General features: G+C 33.4%; 3 protein-coding genes across 8 annotated transcripts; all 3 read right to left on the reverse strand.

Moving 5' to 3' along the window:
* Positions 1 to 627: 627 nt before the first annotated feature.
* Positions 628 to 4566, reverse strand: LOC114757158 (cysteine-rich receptor-like protein kinase 2). Of its 3 annotated transcripts, none has more exons than XM_028946152.1 (8): positions 3814 to 4566; positions 3267 to 3577; positions 2846 to 2974; positions 2543 to 2670; positions 2058 to 2394; positions 1718 to 1949; positions 1269 to 1425; positions 628 to 1055 (listed from the first exon to the last, which is right to left on the reverse strand). In XM_028946152.1, exons 1-8 carry the CDS (start codon positions 4320 to 4322, stop codon positions 825 to 827), a joined length of 2034 nt encoding a protein of 677 aa, XP_028801985.1. In that variant the 5' UTR covers positions 4323 to 4566; the 3' UTR covers positions 628 to 824. The 3 variants fall into 3 exon arrangements, with proteins under 3 accessions (XP_028801985.1, XP_028801984.1, XP_028801986.1); XM_028946151.1 differs by having other exon boundaries at positions 3171 to 3577; positions 3814 to 4565; XM_028946153.1 differs by having other exon boundaries at positions 2181 to 2394; positions 3171 to 3577; positions 3814 to 4564.
* Positions 4567 to 7188: 2622 nt separating this feature from the next.
* Positions 7189 to 20430, reverse strand: LOC114757159 (cysteine-rich receptor-like protein kinase 2). Of its 4 annotated transcripts, XM_028946156.1 has the most exons (9): positions 19832 to 20417; positions 18065 to 18474; positions 17732 to 17857; positions 17444 to 17571; positions 17114 to 17327; positions 16750 to 16981; positions 16274 to 16430; positions 15781 to 16039; positions 7189 to 7207 (listed from the first exon to the last, which is right to left on the reverse strand). In XM_028946156.1, the coding sequence occupies exons 1-8, from the start codon at positions 20227 to 20229 to the stop codon at positions 15809 to 15811; spliced, it is 1896 nt and encodes a 631-aa protein (XP_028801989.1). In that variant the 5' UTR covers positions 20230 to 20417; the 3' UTR covers positions 7189 to 7207; positions 15781 to 15808. The 4 variants fall into 4 exon arrangements, with proteins under 4 accessions (XP_028801989.1, XP_028801990.1, XP_028801987.1 ...); XM_028946157.1 differs by lacking the exon at positions 7189 to 7207 and having other exon boundaries at positions 15640 to 16039; positions 17228 to 17327; XM_028946154.1 differs by lacking the exon at positions 7189 to 7207 and having other exon boundaries at positions 15640 to 16039; positions 19832 to 20415.
* On the reverse strand, positions 7223 to 11619 carry LOC114757164 (cysteine-rich receptor-like protein kinase 42). The gene is made up of 6 exons (XM_028946166.1): positions 11225 to 11619; positions 9536 to 9945; positions 9229 to 9351; positions 8127 to 8358; positions 7734 to 7890; positions 7223 to 7453 (listed from the first exon to the last, which is right to left on the reverse strand). Exons 1-6 carry the CDS (start codon positions 11617 to 11619, stop codon positions 7223 to 7225), a joined length of 1548 nt encoding a protein of 515 aa, XP_028801999.1.
* Positions 20431 to 21556: the final 1126 nt, after the last annotated feature.

Here is a 21556-nt window from a genome sequence, read left to right on the forward strand (position 1 = left end):
TACGGATTTCTTTAGGAGTGTTCTACGGATTTGGGTTCTCTTTCGTCTTAAACCACGTTGCATTGCCCTCTCTTGCACAAAATTTGGTCTGTTTGGTACGAGCATTTATAAAAAGGACAATCTGACAAAAATTTGTTTGAATGATATATTAAAAAGTCAGTTTCAAAGGATTTAAATTTAAAAAAAAAAAATCAAAAGCCAGAAGTTCAAAAAAAAAGTGGCTTTATTTTGGGAAGCCTTTAATTTATTATTGGACTTGAAATTATCATTATGATCAATATCAATATTAATGAAAACATAAAAAGTTTAATTCAAGCTATAAACTTGACTGATTTTTATTCATTAAGAGAGTTTTTACTTTAATTTGATTTTCTTGTCAGCCACCTTATCTCGCTTGCACAAAATTTGGTCAGTTTTCTTGATTTACCATTTCGAAGAGGAACTTTCAAATATAAGGGCACCATTTTCATAATGAGAAATAACTAATATCAATGAAAAATTCATATTAGTTATAAAGTTAGCTTTATCAATTGAAAAATGCATTCTTGATGTCACTCTTTTTTTTAAATAAAAAGCATAAGCATACTATATGCTTTAGTGGGCTTTTATCAAAACTGTATTCCCGAATGACAAATCACATGTACACCTGCTCGGATTATATTGATGAATAATAATTACAAAAAAATGCTAAAGAATGGAATAAAAGACAATCATCTATTCTATTTTTACCTTCGTCTTCTATTTTCCTATCTGGTGTTCAGAACCCAAAGTCATCCATAACTTTAAATTCCATTACAATCAAGATGGGAAAAGTAGAGAAGTCTCTAATTTGTTTCAATCAAGATAGGCATAGTGGGTTTCATATTCTCTAACAAGTCCTTAGTTTGGAGCAAAGCAACAATCTCAGACATTGTTGGTCTCATCTCAGCAGATGCTTGGATGCAAAGCAAACCAACCTCTATGACTTTCTTCACTTCTTCTACATCATAATCATTAGGGTCTAAGGTATCGTCCACTAGCTCCGCATGTGTACCTTCTTCATATAACTTCCAAGCCTAACAAGTGGGATTAAAGTGAAGTTGAATAAGAGGGGTAAAAGGGGCAAAACAAAATGAGATTATCGTTTTCTTAATATCTATGATTGGCCCTGCAATAAAGAAGGAATAAATATTCTAATAAAGTCAATCAAGTAGTGTTGAGTTATTGAAAATGCTATCCAAATTTTCTTTAAAATGTGTCTTTCTATTTAGCCATAGGAATTTTCTTACTTTTCGGAGGAGGAATTCGCCTTCAATATCACCATCAACTCCTAGTTTCTTATTTTTTTGGCCACTTATAATCTCCAAGATTGCAACACCGTAACTATAAACATCAACCTTCTCAGATAATTGGCCATGAATTACATACTCCGGTGCTGAATATCCTCTGAAAAATATGTATAATATTTATGACTTAGCCAAAATATTGACACAAACAAGTATACATAAAATTTAAAAGATGACAAAATATGAAACAAATTATTAACAACGTAATATCATGCTTTGCTAGACACACACACACACACATGAATTTTTTTTTTTTTCCAAACGTTATAAGTATTCATTAGTGCAACAACATTATTCTAGTGATGATACTATAGATTTTATCAGCATGCTACGTATAATTGTAGTGTAATAAAAGTTAAGAAAATCAGATAAACGTGATTGTTTCAACTTACAATGTTCCAGCGAAGTTGGTGCTAAGATGAGTTTTGTCCTCAGGAAGAAGCCTTGCCAACCCAAAATCAGCAATTTTAGGTTGAAGATCCTCATCCAAGAGAATGTTATTAGGCTTTACATCTCTATGTATGATACAAACATAGAATTCCTCATGCAAATAAGCGAGACCCCTTGCAGTGCCTAAAATTATATCATGTCGTTGCTTCCAATTGAGTGAGCCTTGCATTTTACCTATTTTCAAGTTTTCAAACTTTGAGCAGGAGGATTAAAAGCATCAAAAGAAACAAAGAAGTGTTACTTGATTAAAAAATTTAAATAGAAAATAGATTTGGATTTTACTCAGTCGAATAAAATTATGCCATGTGAATAAGTTCGTTAGCTGGAGGAGATGATGATACGTTGATAATGCCACTAATTTTACGAAAAACAGTACATAAGATCGGTTAATTGAGAGAAGGTTACCGAATAAGAATATGTCAAGACTGCTATTTTTCATGTATTCATAAACAAGAATTCTAGTTTTGCCATAAATACAATATCCCAGGAGTCGAACAAGATTCCGATGATGAACGTTGCTTATGAGCTTCACTTCATTTTCAAATTCCTCCTCCATCCTCGTGAAATGGCGAAATGTTAATTTCTTGATTGCAATTTCTTTTCCATTCTTCAAAGTGCCCTATTCATCATTATTAAAACTTCTATTCAAAGCCATGCTTTCAAACGTTAAAGTTTAGCTTTTTACAACACCATATAAAACTCATTTAATTAGAGGCATCCTTGCTTATCTTGATGAAATTACATATCTGAAAATAAAATAAAGTTACCTTATACACAACACCAAATCCTCCTTGTCCTAGCTTATTCTCTTCGCTGAAGTTCTTGGTTGCAGTCTTCAGGTCGTTATAATTATAAATAGCCGGGCCTTTCAACTTGGTTGCTCCAATAACGTCTCCTATTAAGGAGAATGTTAGTCAAGAGGAGGTCTCTTTTCCCAAAATTATGAAAGAAAGAAAAACAAAATCAAGATTTTATTTCTTTAAATTCATGGAAAAATAGACAAACAAAAGCCCGAAATTAAATCATTAAAAACTAATATATAATAGTCGAAGTCATTTTAATATGCTCACCTCCAGGAACCCTCCTAGTTGGCCTTTTTAGTCGTCCCACCCAGACATACAATGCAACAAAGATCAAAGCAAGAACTACTACGCTTCCAACAACACCTCCTATAATGGCTCCCTTATTATTGCTTGAACCTAAAAAACGGGAAAATGTAGAACGGATTTTCAAAGTCATTCACAATATGAGTCATTGCCACATATAATAATAATTCTTGGGGAAAAAAACAAGTATGATACTTTACATTATTAATGTAGTTTAAAAAATTTGTCATCTAAATGCATCCAAGGCAAAGCTGAGTGTGATATAAATGATGTGAAGACCAATATGTACCTTGCTTGAAGGAGGGTGCGATATCAATAGTCTGATTATCGGCAAAGAAGGAGGTTGTGGAATATCTCAAGAAACAGCCATCAGCAAAAGCCCTACCTTCTGAATTGGGAAGACAACTCTGCATATTGTTGTACAGAACATTCAAGCAGTTCTGGCACTCACTCTGAGTGATAGTTTCTGTGCACTGAGCAAATGCATAAATAGTTGGACCATTAGTAGGAACTTGTGCCTTGGTAGCTACAGAGAAGCCAGTGATTCTGGGAGTTGCTGTTTGGAGATTCATTAGAATTTGTTGAACAGCTGAGGTAAATGAAATAGCAGGTTCTTCTGTTATAGTCTGATTCCCACACGATGCACTATTGATAGACTGTGTTGTAGCTCCAAAGAAAGCGACACTAATGTCGTACCTTCACATACACATCACAGACTTAGAAGTTAACAAAATTCTTTTATCAAGTTTTAAAATTTTAATGGAGTTGTTTGCATATGGGTCAAAATTTAACAAGGTTTCATATGATTTAATCTTTTTTTTTTAAATATGGATACAAATTTTTTGAAAAAATAATTTGAAAAATTGAAATTTTTTTGCCGATAAGATATAAAAATGTCACTTTAAGAAGCAGCAAACACGCCAAATCCGTACCTGAGGTAGCACCCGTCGTAGACAACACGGCCACCCGGTTCGCCGGCAGCACAGCTGAGGATTTGAGGGGCGGCGACGTCGAAGCAGGCGATGCAGTCGGGCATGGAGAGATAGCTTCTGCATTGAAAAAGACTAGAGACGGTGTTTCCACCACTGGCAGCTTGCTGTGCGGTGGCGAAGTGCTTGTTTTGGCCACTGATCTGCTCTCTGATGTCTCGCAGTGTTGCGTTTATGTTTGCTTCAAAGAGGGAGACGTTAGCCACTAGGTATTCGTTGTATGGGTTGCACCCTCTGGTCAAAAAATTGATCTGGGGATCCGAAACGACGCCGTCAAGAATCCGCCATGACCAGAAGACGAAGGCGATTAAAGGAAGGACATGAGGTTGAAACATGTTTTGGAAGAAGAAGGAGGAGTAGGAGGAGGAGGAAAAAGAGGTTAATAGAGCAAATGATATCAAGGTATTGATTGGTGTTTGGAAACGACGAAGAAGGAGGAATGAGAGTTTCATCCATCAGACAAAATTATTATGAGGAAGAAGAGAAAAGTAAGATCGATCAGTGGGATTGAGTTGTTTCTTGGCATTTTCCCATTTTCCAAATTATTGAACGATACAATAGCAATTTGGCAAAAGTGATGTTGACAATGCAATCTATGAAAGTACAAGCGGCCACTATGGCGGCTGAAGCCTAATTGCAATTGGCGAAGAATACGAAATTTCAAAACAACGACCCAATGGGAAAAGGCACGCACGCAGACGCCATATTCAGCAGCCCATATGTATAAATCCAGGTAGTGTTCTACAGTTTATTTTATACAAAAAGAACATTCCTTGGGGTCCTAATTTTAGGAGTTTTGTCAAATAATTGATATAAGTTTTTTTTTAAAAAAAAAAGTGAATTCTGTTATTTTCTTTTAATTTGTCAACAATTTATGATAATTGTTCTGAGATATTCCTTCTATTTAATTCACTTTATTTAACGCTTCTTCCTTTACTAATTAGATAGACAGTTTTAAAATTCATGAATACCAAAAAAAAAGTAGTTAAAGTTGGTTGATGTCTAAATTTTTTCTCCTTTCCGATTTCACTTAGTTAAGATGTAGATAATTGTATCATTCTAGATGCAATTTTTTATGATTTAGTCATTTATTAGGGTATATTTGAAAACATCCTCTAATTCTTTTTAGAAACAAAAGAAGTAACTTACAAATCGTTTGCCAACAAAATCCCCATATTGACAGTACTATTCAAACTCACGAACTTGTGAGTTATGAATTGACTCTTACTAATTACACCAACTCTTGTTGGTTGGTAAATGGGATATTATATTAAAAAGTAAAGACCAAACCAAAGTTCTTAGCCGTTCATGTTGGGCTCCTCCCAATTCTGGTCATATACCAAGACGCGACGGGTTCCTAGCTATTCGTCTACACGCATATGTATAATTTTATAATCTGTATAATATTGAAGCTATTTAAAATGTATAATACACCTTATTTCCCCTTTTCGCCCTCGCTATTCATGTCCAGCTGAATGCTGGGATCTATGAGTCGGATTGTGTAGTTGATTCCCAGAGCACAGAATTTTCCATTAAGCAGATGGAAGAGAGTGAGGATTTGAAGGAGGATTTGGCAGAATGGGTGTGTGTTGGATTTTCTGTTTCTCCATGGCATTGGGTTGAATTAGACAATCATCTCATCTTGGACATTCAATTCAATCTTGGCAAGTGATATAAAGAAACATTACACGAAGAAGGGAAGGTAAGGGCTTTGAAGCTTCAATGGATGATGAATTTGAGAAAGGAACATGACCAAAGAGGTTCACCTACCAGCACCCAAGTCAAGCCAAAAATGATTTTTCTAAGGCCGGAAAGATGGAAAAAAAAAATGTAACGCTTAAATAGAGTCATATTATTCATAAGACAATAGTAGAAATTTTATTTTATAGGCTGTATGCAATATTTTCTTTCAATTATTTTCCACAATTTCAATGTTCCGTTCAAATTTTTAAAATTTTCCCATCTTTGTTGACTTCAATATAATTAAAATGTTATAAAAACAAATGCATTCGTTCAAAAACTTTTAAAATATCATTTATTCCGCACGTCACAGGGGAAAAAAAAAAAAGAAGAACTATTCTCATACAATATCAATATGTGTGTGTGTGAGAGAGAGAATCTACGCGATGCATATGCCGCAAATATAATATTCTGTAGGTACATATGTGCGGAGCGGAGGCGATATATTTAATTACGTAAAACTTAAAAGATTACATCTTACATGGGTGTAAAGTATGGATTAAATATATAAATTAATCTTTCATGAGTTCAGTAATCCATAATAGGAAATTAATAATTTCCAGTTTTTTTAATTCTTGCCACTTGTGGGAAGAAATTAAATAAGGCCATTATTGGTGTAGTGCTTTGATTGCATTATTTATTTTGCATGGGACGCCAAAGTTGTCCAAGAGGGTTCCTAGGGTTAAGATGAATAGGGAAGTCTTTAATTTATTATTCAATTTGAAATTATCATATATGATGAACATCAACATTAATGAAAATTTGAAGCCTCTTCTTTTCCTTTCATTTGCTCCCTCTTCCCTCCTCTTCTTCTTCTAGTAGTGAGATTGACGCATTTCAAAGATTCAGATCTTAATATTTTTAAGACTTATTTATAAATGTTTAATGGTAAAAATTATTGTTAAGTAACTTGAAGGTCATAAGTTCAAATTATTAAAACAATCTCTGTAGTTGTCGAGGAAAGACTATGTACATCTGTCGTTTTCCGAATCCCACCTAATAAGAGTCTTGTACGCTAAGCCGCCCCTCATGCTTGAGAGTGTTATGTGGATTTGGATTCTCTCTTATCTTAAACCATGTGGAATTGCCGCCTCTAGCGCAAAATTTTGCCAGTTTGCTTAATCTAGCATTTAGGAGAGAAACTTGATATAACGGCACCATTTTATTAGCATACGTAAATTTAATGAGAAATAAATAATATATTCAAAACAATTATAAAATTAGCTTTATTAATTTAAAAAAATGCATCCTTGACGTCGCTATTTTAAGATAAAAATCATATCAAATGCCTTATAGTTGATGTTACTTTTGTCAAGATTGATGAATAATACTCTTCATGTCCTAAATATAATACCTATTTTATAGTATAATTTACACTATAAAATGGGCCTTACATTTAGAATTGAAAGCGTAATTACAGACAAATGTTGAAAAATGGAATGGAAGACAATCATCATCTTCTATTTTCCCCTTCGTCTTCTACACACATTATACCTTTTCTACCTGGGGTTCTTCAAAACTCAAAGTCACCCATAATTTTAAATTCCTGCGCATAGCATATTGCGGATAGTAATATACAAACGCAAGCAATAGAAGAGGAATCTCTAATTAATTAATTTGTTTCAATCAAGACAGGCATTGTGGGTTTCATATTCTCTAACAAGTCCTTGTTTTGGAGTAAGACAACAACTTCGGACATTGTTGGCCTTATTTCAGCAGATGCTTGGGTGCAAAGCAAACTAACCTCTATGACTTTCTTCACTTCTTCGACATCATAATCATTAGGGTCTAAGGTCTCATCTACTAGCTCCACATGTATACCTCTTTCATATAGCTTCCAAGCCTAACAAGTGGATCAGGTCAAAAAAAAACAAAAGCCTAACAAGTGGATATTAAATTGAAATGATTGAGTAAAAATGGCCAAAAGTAAAAATTCTATAGTTGGATGATCTGAAGTAAGGAGGGGTTAGATATTGTAATAAAATCAATCAAATATTAAGTTGCTGACAGAGCTGTCCAAATTCATTTAAAAAAGTGTCTTTTGATTAAACCATTAAAATTTTTACCTTTTTTTTTTGCCTGAAAATTTTTTCTTACCTTTATTGGTAAACTAAAATTTTTACCTTTTGGAGGAGGTATTCCCCTTCATTATCACCATTGATCGCTAGTTCCTTACTTTTTTGCCCACTGATAATCTCTAACATTGCTACACCATAACTATAGACATCAGCCTTTTCAGATAATTGGCCATAAATTACATACTCCGGTGCTGTGTATCCCCTGCAAATATGTATAATATGTATGGCATAATTAATTAAGTAGCCAAAACAATGACAAGAACATGAATACATAAATTTTAAGAGAGGACAAATATGAAACTGATAGAAACTAACAACATAATATAACATTTCGCTGAAAATAAAGAAAAGTTATAAGATTTATTAGTGTAATAATATTGTACTAGTGACAGAACTATAGATTTTATCAATAAGTTATCTATAATTGCTTTAACTTACAATGTTCCTGCACATTTAGTGCTAAGATGAGATTTGTCCCCAGGTAGAAATCTTGCCAATCCAAAATCAGCAATCTTAGGTTGAAGGTCATCATCCAAGAGAATGTTATTAGGCTTTATATCTCTGTGTATGACACAAACATGAAATTCCTCATGTAAATAGGCTAGACCTCTTGCTGTGCCTAAAATGATACCATATCGTTGCTTCCAGTTGAGCGAGCCTTTCATTTGACCTATTTTCAAGTTTACACACTTTGAATAAGAGGGTTAAAAGCATCAAGAGAAACAAAGAAGTCTTCTTCGATTAAAAAAAATTAAACAGAAAATAGATATCGATTTTACTTAGTGCAATAAAAGTATGGCATAAGAATAATCTTGTTGTAGTAAGAGATGATGATATTTTGTTAAGTTAACGTCACCAATGTTATGAAAAACAGTACATAAGTTTCGTTAATTGAAAGAAGCTTACCGAATAAAAATATGTCAAGACTGCTATTTTTCATGTATTCATAAATGAGAATTCTGGTCTTCTTGTGAATACAATATCCAAAGAGTCGAACAAGATTCCGATGATTAACATTGCTCAGAAGCTTCACTTCATTTTCAAATTCCTCCTCCATCCTTGTGAATTGGCGACATGTTAATTTTTTGACTGCAATTTCTTTTCCGTTCTTCAAAGTACCCTATCCATCATTATTAAAATATTTAATCGAGAAAGTGCTTTCAGTCTTTGCTTTCTTGAGAATTTAGCCTTTTACAACACTATAAAAACCAAACTTGGAGACAACCTTGCTCACCTTGATTGAAATATTGAAAATAAAATAAAGTTACCTTATATACAACACCAAATCCTCCTTGTCCTAGCTTATTCTCTTCACCGAAATTCTTGGTTGCGGTCTTCAAGTCATGATAATTAAAAATAGTTGGGCCTTTCAACTTGCTTCCTCCAATTACGTCTCCTATTAAGGAGAATTTTCATCAAGGTCTCTTCTTCCAAAATTGTCAAGACGGGAAAAAAAATGAAAGTTTAATTTCTTTAGATGCAGGGAAAAAGGAAAAACCAGAAGCCTATAAAATAGTTGAAGACATTTTAATATGCTCACCTCTAGGAACCCTCCTGGACCTTTTTTTCAGTCGTCTACTCCGGACATATACTGCAAAGATCAAAGCAAGAACTACTACGCTTCCAACAACACCACCTACAATGGCTCCCTTATTGCTTGAACCTAAAAAACAGGAAAATATAAAACAAATGTTCCAAGAAGTCATTCACTTCAAACAGGAACATATAGAATTAAACGTTCGTTTGAAAGAAAAAAACACTCACAAACAAACTTATGGTACTTCAAATTTGTCATCTAAATGTATCCAAAGATGGGCGTGACATGAATGATCTGAAGAGCAACGTACCTTGCTGCTCGAAGGAGGGTGTGATATCAATGGTCTGATTATGAGGAAAGAAGGGAGTGGTGGAATATCTCAAGAAACAGCCATTGGCATAAGCCCTACCCTCTGAATTGGTAAGACAAGTCTGCATACTATTGTAGTTGGAATTCAAGCAATTCTCACACTTACTTTGAGTGATGGTTTCAATACACTGAGCGAATGCATAAATAGTGGAAGCATTATTAGGAAGTTGCGTCTTTGTGGCGGCAGAGAAGCCACTTATTCTGGGAGTTGCTGTTTGGAGATTCATTAGAATTTGTTGAACAGCTGAGGTAAATGCAGTAGAAGGTTCTTCTGTTGTAGTCTGATTCCCACATGATGCACTATTGATAGGCTCTGCTGTGTCACTAAAGAAAGCGCTACTAATGTCGTACCTTCACACAACACACAGTATTTCTTATGGGTTTTGCGAGCCAAAAATCAAGCTTAGTCAATGAAGAGTAAATGAATAGTTATGGATTATTATTTTATTTTTATGTAATATATTGATCATCATGTTATAGTTAAATCTCATATCACAAAGTCTCATAAGAGAAGTAGGGCTTATAAGTTTACAGCACTCTTCCACCTAATAAGCTAATCTTTCTGGATTGAGCTCTCTTGTTATATTTATATTCATAATAGATTATTTTCTATATATATATACATATATATTTGTGAAATATATTTAAAAAATTCCTAAATTATATTTTTACAATAAACGTTAACTTTTTAGATTTATACAAATAATTTTACCATCGTTAACTACTCTTTTTGTCCCTCATATAATATGACAAGGATTTTTTTTTGTTGCATATAACTCAAAGTCTAAAAAGGCTATTGCCCAAAAAAAAAAGAGGATATATATTTGATCAATAGCATATTATGCTCTATTTGTCAAATAACATAACATGATATGGTTGCATGTTTTCATCGTAAAGACATAAAAACTGTTGGCGGAAATGGTTCTCTAAAGAGTACAAGAAGAAGAGATGAAGAAGAAAGTGGTGTCCGATGTCTTCAAGACGTGGGCAACACTTTCCTTTAGGCTTAATTCGCCTCCACCTATTCCTATTTTTTAGGGTGCAAGTTGGGTTAACTGATGAATTTCCTTCAGGATACAATAAAGACACTTGAATATGGATTGCACTTTCAAAATTCAAGCAAAGACAACAATAGCTTTTACAAAGTGATAATTTGACTCTATCTTTGAATGTACTCAAAGACAAAGACAATGAGTTTGATCTTAGTGTTTGTGTTGTGTTGTATGCAAATGAAGTGATAGTGAAGGGTTTATATAGACCATGGAATAATGCCTTGAAGAGATATCTTTTAGAATCAAACCTTATTAAATAAAAAGTCACCACCATATGTTGGTTCATGAACCAACATAATTTAAATAAATACAATAAATTTAGTATGTAGGTCATTTAATGTTTTAACTTCCTACATAACCCTTCATATAAATATATTAATTTATACGAAGAAAAACCATTCCCGACAACAAAAACTGGGGGCGTGGCGGAAAGTCATCAAAAAGAGATATATAGACCAAGAATATGCTGGAGTAGTGGCGATGAGTTTGAGCATTGCATATCTTATCTCTCCTTTAACCATTCAAAAAGGTAATTAAAAAAAAAAGTCAAACTTGAACCTGAGGAATAGCTGTTGTACCTGAGGTAGCATCCGTCGTAGATAGCACGGCCACCAGGGTCGCCGGCAGGACAGCTGAGGATTTGAGTGGCCGCCACGTCGAAGCAGGCGACACAGTCGGCGACGGAAAGATAGCTTCTACATTGAAAAAGGGTAGAGACGGTGTTTCCACCATTGGCAGCTTGCTGTGCGGTGGCGAAGTGCTTGTTTTGATCACTGATCTGCTCTCTGATGCCTCGCAACGTTGCATTTAGGTTTTCATCGAAGATGGTGACGTTGGTCACGAGGAATTCGGCCGATGGGTTGCACAAATCGGTTAGAAGATCGGCCTGTGGGTCTGAAACGACGACGTTAATAAGAGTCCACCTTGACCAGAAGATGAAGGTGATTAAGGGAAGGATATTAGTTTGAAGCATGTTTTGCTGAGATGGATTGGATGGAAATATATGTATGTCTGGATATGGAGAGAGTGAAGATGAAGAAGGAAAGAGAGGCTATATACATATATATTTATATATTTATATATATATATATATGACCATCGAGCAAAGGAAGGTATCTGATCTATTGGTGCTTGGAAACGACGAAGGAGGAATGAGAATTTCATCGGAAAATCATAAGGAACAAAAAACTGGTCTACGTCTGCCATGTGGCCTAAGTGTCGGTGGGTCTTCACATTTCCTCATGTTTCAAATTCTTGAAGAAGGATGCGCTAGCAATTTGTCCCATGAGAGAGGACAGTGCAATTTATGAAAGTGTTGAGGGACCCACAACTCTTAGTCGAAGACTATGAAATTTCATAACAATGGCGCACTCTGAAACAAGACACCAACATTATGTTCGGCATACATAGTTATAGGTACTCTTCTGTTCCAACATAGAGGGTAGTGATATTGATGTCGCAAGTATATAGGTCATGACAAGTAATAAAATGATAACAAAGATCAACTAATGTGACTGGATTACTCCAAGCTCTCCGGTCTCCAGTACTCGAGTTAATTCTTGTGGGATTGTGTTCATGGTTGAATACAAGGGCTCTATCAAGACAATTGATACAATCTTGTGGTCCCATTTTTATAAGTAAGGATTTTATAATAAGAACAAGTAATTCCCTTAAGTTCCTATCCTTATTAGAATAGAAAGGACAAGTAATCCAGCTCCGTTGACTTGTATCAATTGGGCAAACGTGCTTCTGCATTAAAATTGTTGACTAAATTACTATTCAATTTAAGATATAACGCATAAATAGAGTCATATTATTCATAAGACAGGAATAGTAATTTTTTTAGCCTATATGCAACGTTTTTCTTTCCATTATTTTTCCACAATTTCAGTGGGTTCTCTGTTCCAATTTTAAAAATTTTTCGCATCTTATTTAACTTCTACATTCTTCTTCGGTCATTAATATAAGACCTTAACTAATTTGATTACATTAAAAAAGTTAGGTAAGATAGTTAATTATAAAAGATATGACATGTTTCTCCTAAAACATCATAATCATCTTCCTTAATATCGTCTCTCCCTCACTTACTTGATTATGGTTGAGGGAGTATTCATAGCAATAATTTAGGAAAATTTGATAAATTTGAGGAAATAAGTCTTATATTTAGGATCAAAATCAACTCAACAATTAGGTCATATATTAAGGACTGGAGGAGTAATTTAAATGTTAAATATATTCTTAATTTCAAAAACTTTTAAAGCATGATTTACTCCGCACGCCACACAAAAAAATTAGCTAGTGTGTGTGTATGAAAAAAGATATACTATTCTCAAACAATATCAATACATATATATATATATATATATGAATTTACGCGAAGCAAATGCCATAAATATAATATTCTGTGGGTACGTGTGTGTGGAGTGGAGGTGATATATTTAATTACGCAAAACTTAAAATATTACATCTTATATGGGTGTACAGTGGATATATAGAAGCCAGCCTTTTATGAGTTTATGCCATGGACCCCTATAGAAAGTAAATCCATATTACCTCCAGTTTTAATTATAAGACCTCATTTGTGGTCTATAAACAGAGTCTTATAATTAGAATAGGAGGTAGCACTAGGAAATTAAACAAGTTCCACTTTTTTAATTCTTGCCACTTGTAGGAGGAAATTAAATAAGGCCATTATTGGTGCAGTGGCTGCGGGTGCATATTTTATATATTTTGATTCTGCTTACATTTATTTGTTTTGTGTGGGAGGTCAAGTTGTCCAAGAGGGTTCGTAGAGGTGAGATATGTAAGTAAGGAAGTCTTTAATTAATTTCTTATTCGATTTGAAATGATCATTTTTGATCAATTATCAATATTAAAGCCTTTGCTTCGAGAATTAAATTAAACCCTCATCAGGATGGGATCCCACGTCTTCTTGCTGCCCCAGTCTTATAGTCGCTGTAGCGTCAGTTTCAAGCTTAATATTACCTCCAATCCTTAATATAAGAGCTCATTTGACTTTTATTTAATCCTAAATATAAGATCTCAATTCACTTGTTTTGTCATATTTATCTATTTTCTTCAAAACAGTCATTAAAGTAATAGTACTTATAACCAACACACTTAATTAGTAAAGATATTTTAGGGGAAAAAACACCTATTTATTACAAATAACTAACTTAACTAGTTTTCTTAATTTACTTAAATTAGTCAATTAACTCTTATATTAAGTACCGAATGTAGTATATCAGATACATAAAGCCTCTCAGAATCTTCCTACTTCTAATGAAAAAGCTACATCAACATTGACTTTCCCCCCGTTAGGAGGAGAGGGTCCTAATGGGTATCTCCATCGCAAATCACATGCCCAATTAGATTCTTTTTTTGGTATTATTTCATTAGAAATAGTCTTATTTGAGATATTATCACATACTAAATATGAATGCATGTCTCAATAGAAATTAGCATTTTAGATCCCCATATTGTGAGGGACTAACTTTTTTTTTGGTTAGATCCAACTCTTGTGGATTATTCCCGACATAGTTGAAAATTATACTTCCATCACCACTGATCATCACAAGCCGGCCCCAATGTGAATGGATTTGTGTTGGGCTTGTGGGTTGGGCGCAGAACCCATGTGGAGATGCTATAAGTGCCAACGGTAGTTATTAATTCAATATTGTGTTGGACTTGTTGGCTCTGACTTATCGGATAAGACAAAGCACCATGGCAGCTTATTATCTGAGGCTTCTCTCTTCTCTACCATGTTTATTAGTGTGTATGTATGCTTTCAAATGAATTTTCATGAAGTGCAATGAATTTAATTCTTCTTCACAATGATAGCATTTTGCAAATGATATAAGTTGGTGACTCTTTTAGGATGGTTTGCGATTTCAAAGTATAGCTGATTCTTTTCTACTATAATAAACTTTTCAATGAGCTACTTTCTTTTCTATGATAATAGTGTTTGTAATGTGGTGTTGGCTAAGGGCTTGTTTGAAGCTGTGATTTAAGCACTCCTAAACACTTTTATATAAATTAAGGAAAAACTCTCCTTGTATACTTACCTCATATTTTATAATTATGATTGAAAATATGCTTTTAAGTGATTCTAAACAAGTTCTAAGCAATAGGCATATGGAAACGCCTGTTACCCAAATAACTCATCAACACATTATTGGGCTCAGCAACGTATTGCAAGCCTGTCTCCACGGGCCCAGTCCCTTCGGTTTCAATATTCGGTGGATTTTATTAGCATTGGGCTCCCATCATTTGTTTTGTATGAGCGGTCAAATGAAGAGGCGAGATAACTTGGGAAGTCTTTAATTTATTATTACTTCCGGTTTTAATTATAAGACTCTGTTTATAAACTAAAACAGAGTCTTATAATTAGAACCAGAGATCGTATTATTCAATTTGAAATTATCACTATGATCAATGTCAATATTAATGAAAATATAAATTTTATTGCAGGCTACATTATTCACAATTCATGAACAATACAATATGATTCATTTTTTCAAAGTCCATGTAATATACGGAGAAGCAAGTCTAGTTTAACATCTCTGATGCTGTAATATACCCACATTATTTTGTTTCATAAAGGAAATGTCGTAGTTTTTCCAGTGTGAAAAATGAATTAAATTGACTCTTTTTTTTATTCATTGAAAGAGTTTTTACTTTGGATTCTGTCTCATCAGAAACCATGTTGTGTTGCCGTCTCTTGCACATAATTTGGTCAGATTACTTGATCTAGCATTTAGAAGAAGAACTTGATCTTAGAGCACAAATTTTATTAGCATATGTAAATGTAATGAGAAATAATTATATCAACGAAATATTCATATCAGTTATAAAGTTAAATTAGATTTATCAATTAAAAAATATAATGCATAATTGATGTCACTTTTTTAAATAAAATTCATATCAGATGCTTTATATAATTAGTGCACACACACACACTTACCGGGATTGAAGAATAATTACAAACAAATGCTAAAAAATGGAATGAAAGACGATCATCTTCTGTTTTCTCCTTCGTCCTCTACACATTACTTTTTCTATCTGGTGTTCAAAACTCAAAATCACCCATAAATTCAGATTCCTATACATCGCATATTGCGGACGGTAATATACAAGGGGAAGCAATAGGAGAAGCGGAAGCTCTAATTTGTTTCAATCAAGACAGGCATAGTGGGTTTCATATTCTCTAACAAGTCCTTGTTTTGGAGTAAGACAACAACTTCGGACATTGTTGGCCTTATTTCAGCAGATGCTTGGGTGCAAAGCAAACTAACCTCAATGACTTTCTTTACTTCTTCTACATCATAATCAATAGGGTCTAGGGTCTTGTCTATTAGCTCCCCATGCATGCCTTTTCCATATAGCTTCCAAGCCTAACAAGTGGGATCAAAGTGAAATTTAATAAGAGAGGTAAAAAAAAAAAAAACAAAAGGCAATGTGAAAGTGATATTAGTGTTTTTTAAATATCTATAATTGGATTATTTGCAATGAAGAAGGAATAGATAATCCAATAAAGTCAATCAATTAATGTTGAGTTGTTGGAAAAGCTATCCAAAATTTCTTTAAAATGTGTCCTCTTTTTTATTTAGCCATGAGAACTTTCTTACTTTTTGGAGGAGGAATTCGCCTTCAATATCACCATATACTCCCAGTGCCTTGCTTTCTTGGCCACTAATAATCTCCAAGATTACAACACCATAACTATAGACATCAGCCTTCTCGGATAATTGGCCATGGATTATATACTCTGGTGCTGTGTATCCTCTAAAACATGGACATGATATTTATGACATAATCAATTAATTAACCAATGTACGTAATGACACAACACAAAAACATAAATTTTAAGAGATGACAAAATATGAAATAGAGATTAACAACATAAAATCATGTTTCGCTAGATATACACGCTCTTTTTTTAAGTATTTAGGTTTTAGAAAGACAAAGTAAAAAGAAGTTAAAAGTATATATCAATGTAACAATATTATTCTATCTAGTGACCTAACTATATGTATAGATTTTATGAGTATGTAGTATAATAAAAGTTTGAGAAAATTAGACAAATGTAATTGTTTCAACTTACAATGTTCCTGCAAATTTGGTGCTAAGATGAGACTTGTCTTCTGGTAGAAGTCTTGCCAATCCAAAATCAGCAATTTTTGGCTGAAGATCATCATCCAAGAGAACATTGTTAGGTTTTATATCTCTATGTATGATACAAATGTGGAATTCCTCATGTAGGTAGACTAGACCCCTTGCGATGCCTAAAATTATATCATATCGTTGCTTCCAGTTGAGGCGGCCTTTCATTTTACCTATTTTCAAGTTTACACATTTTGAATAAGAGGGACAGAAACATCAAAAGAAACATAGAAGTGTTCCTCCTTTAAAAACTTTTAGGAGATAGATATAGATTGTACTGATATAGGCATTGATAGAAGGTTTACCAAATAAGAAAATGTCAAGACTGCTATTTTTCATGTATTCATAAACAAGGATCCTATTCTTGCCATGAGTACAATATCCAATGAGCCGAACAAGATTTCGATGATGAACATTACTTATAAGCTTCACTTCATTTTCAAAGTCCTCCTCCATCTTGTTGAACTGGCGAAATGTTAATTTCTTCACTGCAATTCCTTTGCCATTCTTCAAAGTGCCCTGTTCATCATTGTGAAATTGTTAGTTCTCCTGGAAATTTAGCCTTTTATATAAAAATCACTTCGAGACATCCTTGCTCATCAAGATTAAAATATTGAGAAATAAAATAAAACTACCTTATATACAACACCAAACCCTCCTTCTCCCAGCTTATTTTCTTCACTGAAATTCTTGGTTGCAGTCTTCAAGACCGTATAATTATAAATAGTTGGGCCTTTCAACTTGCTTCCTCCAATTATCTCACCTACATAAGGAGAATGTTAGAAAAGGTCTCTCCAAAAATTACTAAATAAAAAAAAGAAAATCAATGATTCATTTCTTTAAATCAAGGGAAAAAGAGAAAACCAAAAGCCTCGAATTAAATCGTTAATATATAATAGATGAAGATATTTTAACATGCTCACCTCTAGGAACCCTCTTAGGTTCGTTTATTCGTCTAATCCAAACATATAATGCAAGAAAGATCAAAGCAAGAGCTACTACGCTTCCAACAACACCACCTATAATGGCTCCCTTATTATTTCTTGAACCTAAAAAACAGGAAAATATAGAATAAATTTTCGAAATAGTCATTCACTAAGAGTCACTGCTTCACATAATAAGAAGTTATAATTCTTGAGTATTAAACATTCCTTTGGAAAAAAAAGCACTCACACACAAACATATGATACTTCAAATTCGCCATCCAAATGCATCCAAAGCTAAGTGTGATATAAATGATCTGAAGAACAATGTACCTTGCTGCTTGGAGGAGGGTGCAATATCAATGGTCTGATTATCAGGAAAGAAGGAAGTGATGGAATATCTCAAGAAGCAGCCATTGGCATAAGCCCTACCATCTGAACTGGGAAGACAAGTCTGCATATTATTGTACTGAGCATCCAAGCAATCCTCGCACTTACTTTGTGCGATAGTCTCAATACACTGAGCAAATGCATAAATAATTGAACCATTATTAGGAAGTTGCGTCCTTGTGGCAGCAGAGAAGCCAGTGATTGTGGGGGTTGCTGTTTGGAGATTCATCAGAATTTGTTGAACAGCTGAGGTAACTGCAGAAGCAGGTTCATCTGTTGTAGTCTGATTCCCACATGATGCACTGTTGATAGACTGTGTTGTATCACCAAAGAACGCGCTACTAATGTCGTACCTGTACACATCACACAGAGTATTATTTGATTGATTTAGCTAGCCAAAAATCAAGCTTAGTCAATTAAGATTGAGTGAATAATGATGGATTATTATTTTGTTTTTATGTAATATATTGATGATTACTTTCTAGCATATACCTTAGTGAAGTGTACTTAAAAATGCCTAAATTTTTACATTTACACAAAATCATAAATCTAACCTCTTGTTTTTTTTTTTTTTTTTGCATTCGAATAATATAATATGACAAGGGTTTATTTTTATATGACTCAAAGTCTAAAGGGTTATCTACACCAATATAAAATTTAGGGGTTATTTTGATCAATAGCATATTATGTTCTATAATGATAAAAACGGTAAGTTTTTAAAGTGCATATTACCAGAACATATATGGCAGTGTTTGGAACTGCGTTAAGTTTAGAGGGGTAAAAGCCATGTTTGAATCTTAAAAAGATGCTTTTAGCCAGATTTTGTCTTTTCATTATGTTTGGAACAACTGAAAAAGAAATAAGAGCTTTTGCCCTAAATCGCATGATTTTGATGCTTATGGCTTGTGCTCATGGCTTATGCAGTCTGATCGCATCTTGATAGGTGTGCGGGAAACGAAAAGGAAGTATCACCCACTGCACTAGTTGACAGGCTTAATGCGGCAGAACCCCAGTTAAATTTTATTATTATTTATAATTTATAGTTTCTATTTTTTGCCAACATATTATTTATAATTTATAATACTTAATTATGTATTTTTAATATTTGTAATTTTTTTGAATTATAGATTTTTTTACAAATTTTTTAAATAAAATTTCTAATTTTTTAAAATATATTTCAGTCATTAAATTACACTTCTTCACATTAAAATAATTTAAATTCATTACAGTATGTAAATTCTTTTTTTATCATTTTTTATCATTTAATAAAAGTCATACTTATTTTGATAATTTTACAAACTACACTTATTTAATTATAATCTAAGCAATTTTTTACTTTTACAAACTAACTTTTATAAAATTCAATCAAAACATAAATTATATTATTCAATTTAACTTTTACTCGATCTAATTTTTTTAAAAATCAAATTAAAAATATACTGTTATTTTTACGGCTAATCCAAACATCACATTGAAAATATACTGTTGTCGTTACAGCTAATCCAAACACGCACATAAGTGGTCTACGTTGCGTATTGCAGACATAAAAAGCCGGCACTGGTCTATTAAAAGAAAAATAAAAAAACTGGCGTTGGTGGCGTGGCAGAAAGTCAGACAGAAAATTGAAGTGATAAAGACTAGGATAAGATTATCTGCGTTAACTATACCAAAAAGAAGTCAAACTTGAAGTTGGAGGAAAAGTAGTTGTACCTGAGGAAGCAGCCGTCGTAAACAACCCGGCCACCAGGGTCACCGGCAGCACAGCTGAGGATGTCAGTGGCTGCCATGTCGAAGCAGGCGACACAGTCGGCGGTGGAGAGATAGCTTCTACATTGAAAAAGTGTAGAGACGGTGTTTCCACCATTGGCAGCTTGCTGTGCTGTGACGAAGTGCTTGTTTTGGTCACTGATCTGCTCTCTGATATCTCGCAACGTCGCGTTTATATTTTCACCGAAGATGGTGACGTTGGGCACCAGAAATTCGTAGTACGGGTTGCATCCTCTGGTCAAAAGATTGGCCTGTGGGTCTGAAACGACGCCATCAAGAATCGAGCATGAGCAGAAGATGAAGGTGATGATTAAAGGAAAAGGAAGATTAGGGCGAAGCATCTTTTGCTGCGATGGATTGGATGAAGAAGAAGATGATGGTGAAGAAGGAGGAAAAGAGAGGTTATAAACATTGACCAATTAATTGGTGCTTTAAAAACGAACGACAAGGGAGGAGTGAGAATTTCATCAGAAAAATTATAAGGAAGAAGAACCTGGTCGAAGACAGCCATGTGGCAGGACACAATTGGTGGAAGACTACGGAGTTTCCAAACAATAGCCAGACACCAACATTAAATTCGGCGGCTCACAATTAGACGGGGAGGCAACAAAAGCTGCACCAACAATTGTTGACCAGCCCTTTCCTCCCCCGGTAAACACTAACTTTATTGTTTAATATAAAAATTAGTTAATTAATTTAAATAGATTAAAAAAATTAATGATTATTTCTTATCTTAATATAAAAATTAATTTGATTTTTAATTTGATCTTAAATATAAAATTTTAATCTATTTTATCTTTTATATTTTAAGATATAAGAGACTAGCATTATTTTTTACTTATATAAATATATGTATATAAAAGATCAAAGTATTGTTGGCAAAAAAAAAAAAGCAGATAAAGACCCTTAAAAATATAAAATTACAATTTGAATACTCCAATTTATAAAATTGATGTTAGGGACCAGATTTTAAATATAACTTATAACATGTTAAGAAAAAGACCAAAATACCCTCATCCATTAAAAAAATAAAGACCATTATTACCCACTTTTCTTTTCTCGCTCCTTCGTCGCCCCTCCATGTTCCTCTCATTCCCTTCATCCCCGACCCTTTCCCATTCCCACCCCCCTCTTTTATCCCCCAACGTCCCCACGCCATTTTGCTTTTTTTTTTTTTTTTACACTCAATATTTAATTTTGTTGAGGAGGATTAGAGTGTTATTTAATATTACAAGAATAATTGTTATCATAACTATATTGATTTTTTATTATTAGTTATAATAATGTTGTTATTTGTCATGTAAATTTTGTAATTGTAGACTATGTACATATAGTGGTATCAACATTATAAGGTGTTCCGAAAATAATAATATATTGTTGATGGGCATAACAATGTTGTTATTTTACATATATATGTCACTAACGATAAAAAAAAAGTGGATGTGTTTTTTCTTAAAATATATGAAAAAGTTGATGTCATGGATATATTAATTTTTTGTTATTAGTGATAACATTATTGTTATTTCTCAATAATGACTTGTTATTAGCGAGTAAAATATGAAAATAATGTTAGTTTTTGAATTAAACAAAGTTAATGGTATTAGCTTTGTTAATCAGTTCTATATTGTAACAATGTAGAGCTATTTAATGTTGTCCACTTAATTAGAA

This window comes from Neltuma alba, unplaced genomic scaffold (assembly GCF_004799145.2).
Source record: "Neltuma alba isolate B1F8T4 unplaced genomic scaffold, ASM479914v2 tig00010572_pilon, whole genome shotgun sequence".
In the NCBI taxonomy this organism is placed as follows: Eukaryota; Viridiplantae; Streptophyta; class Magnoliopsida; order Fabales; family Fabaceae; genus Neltuma; species Neltuma alba.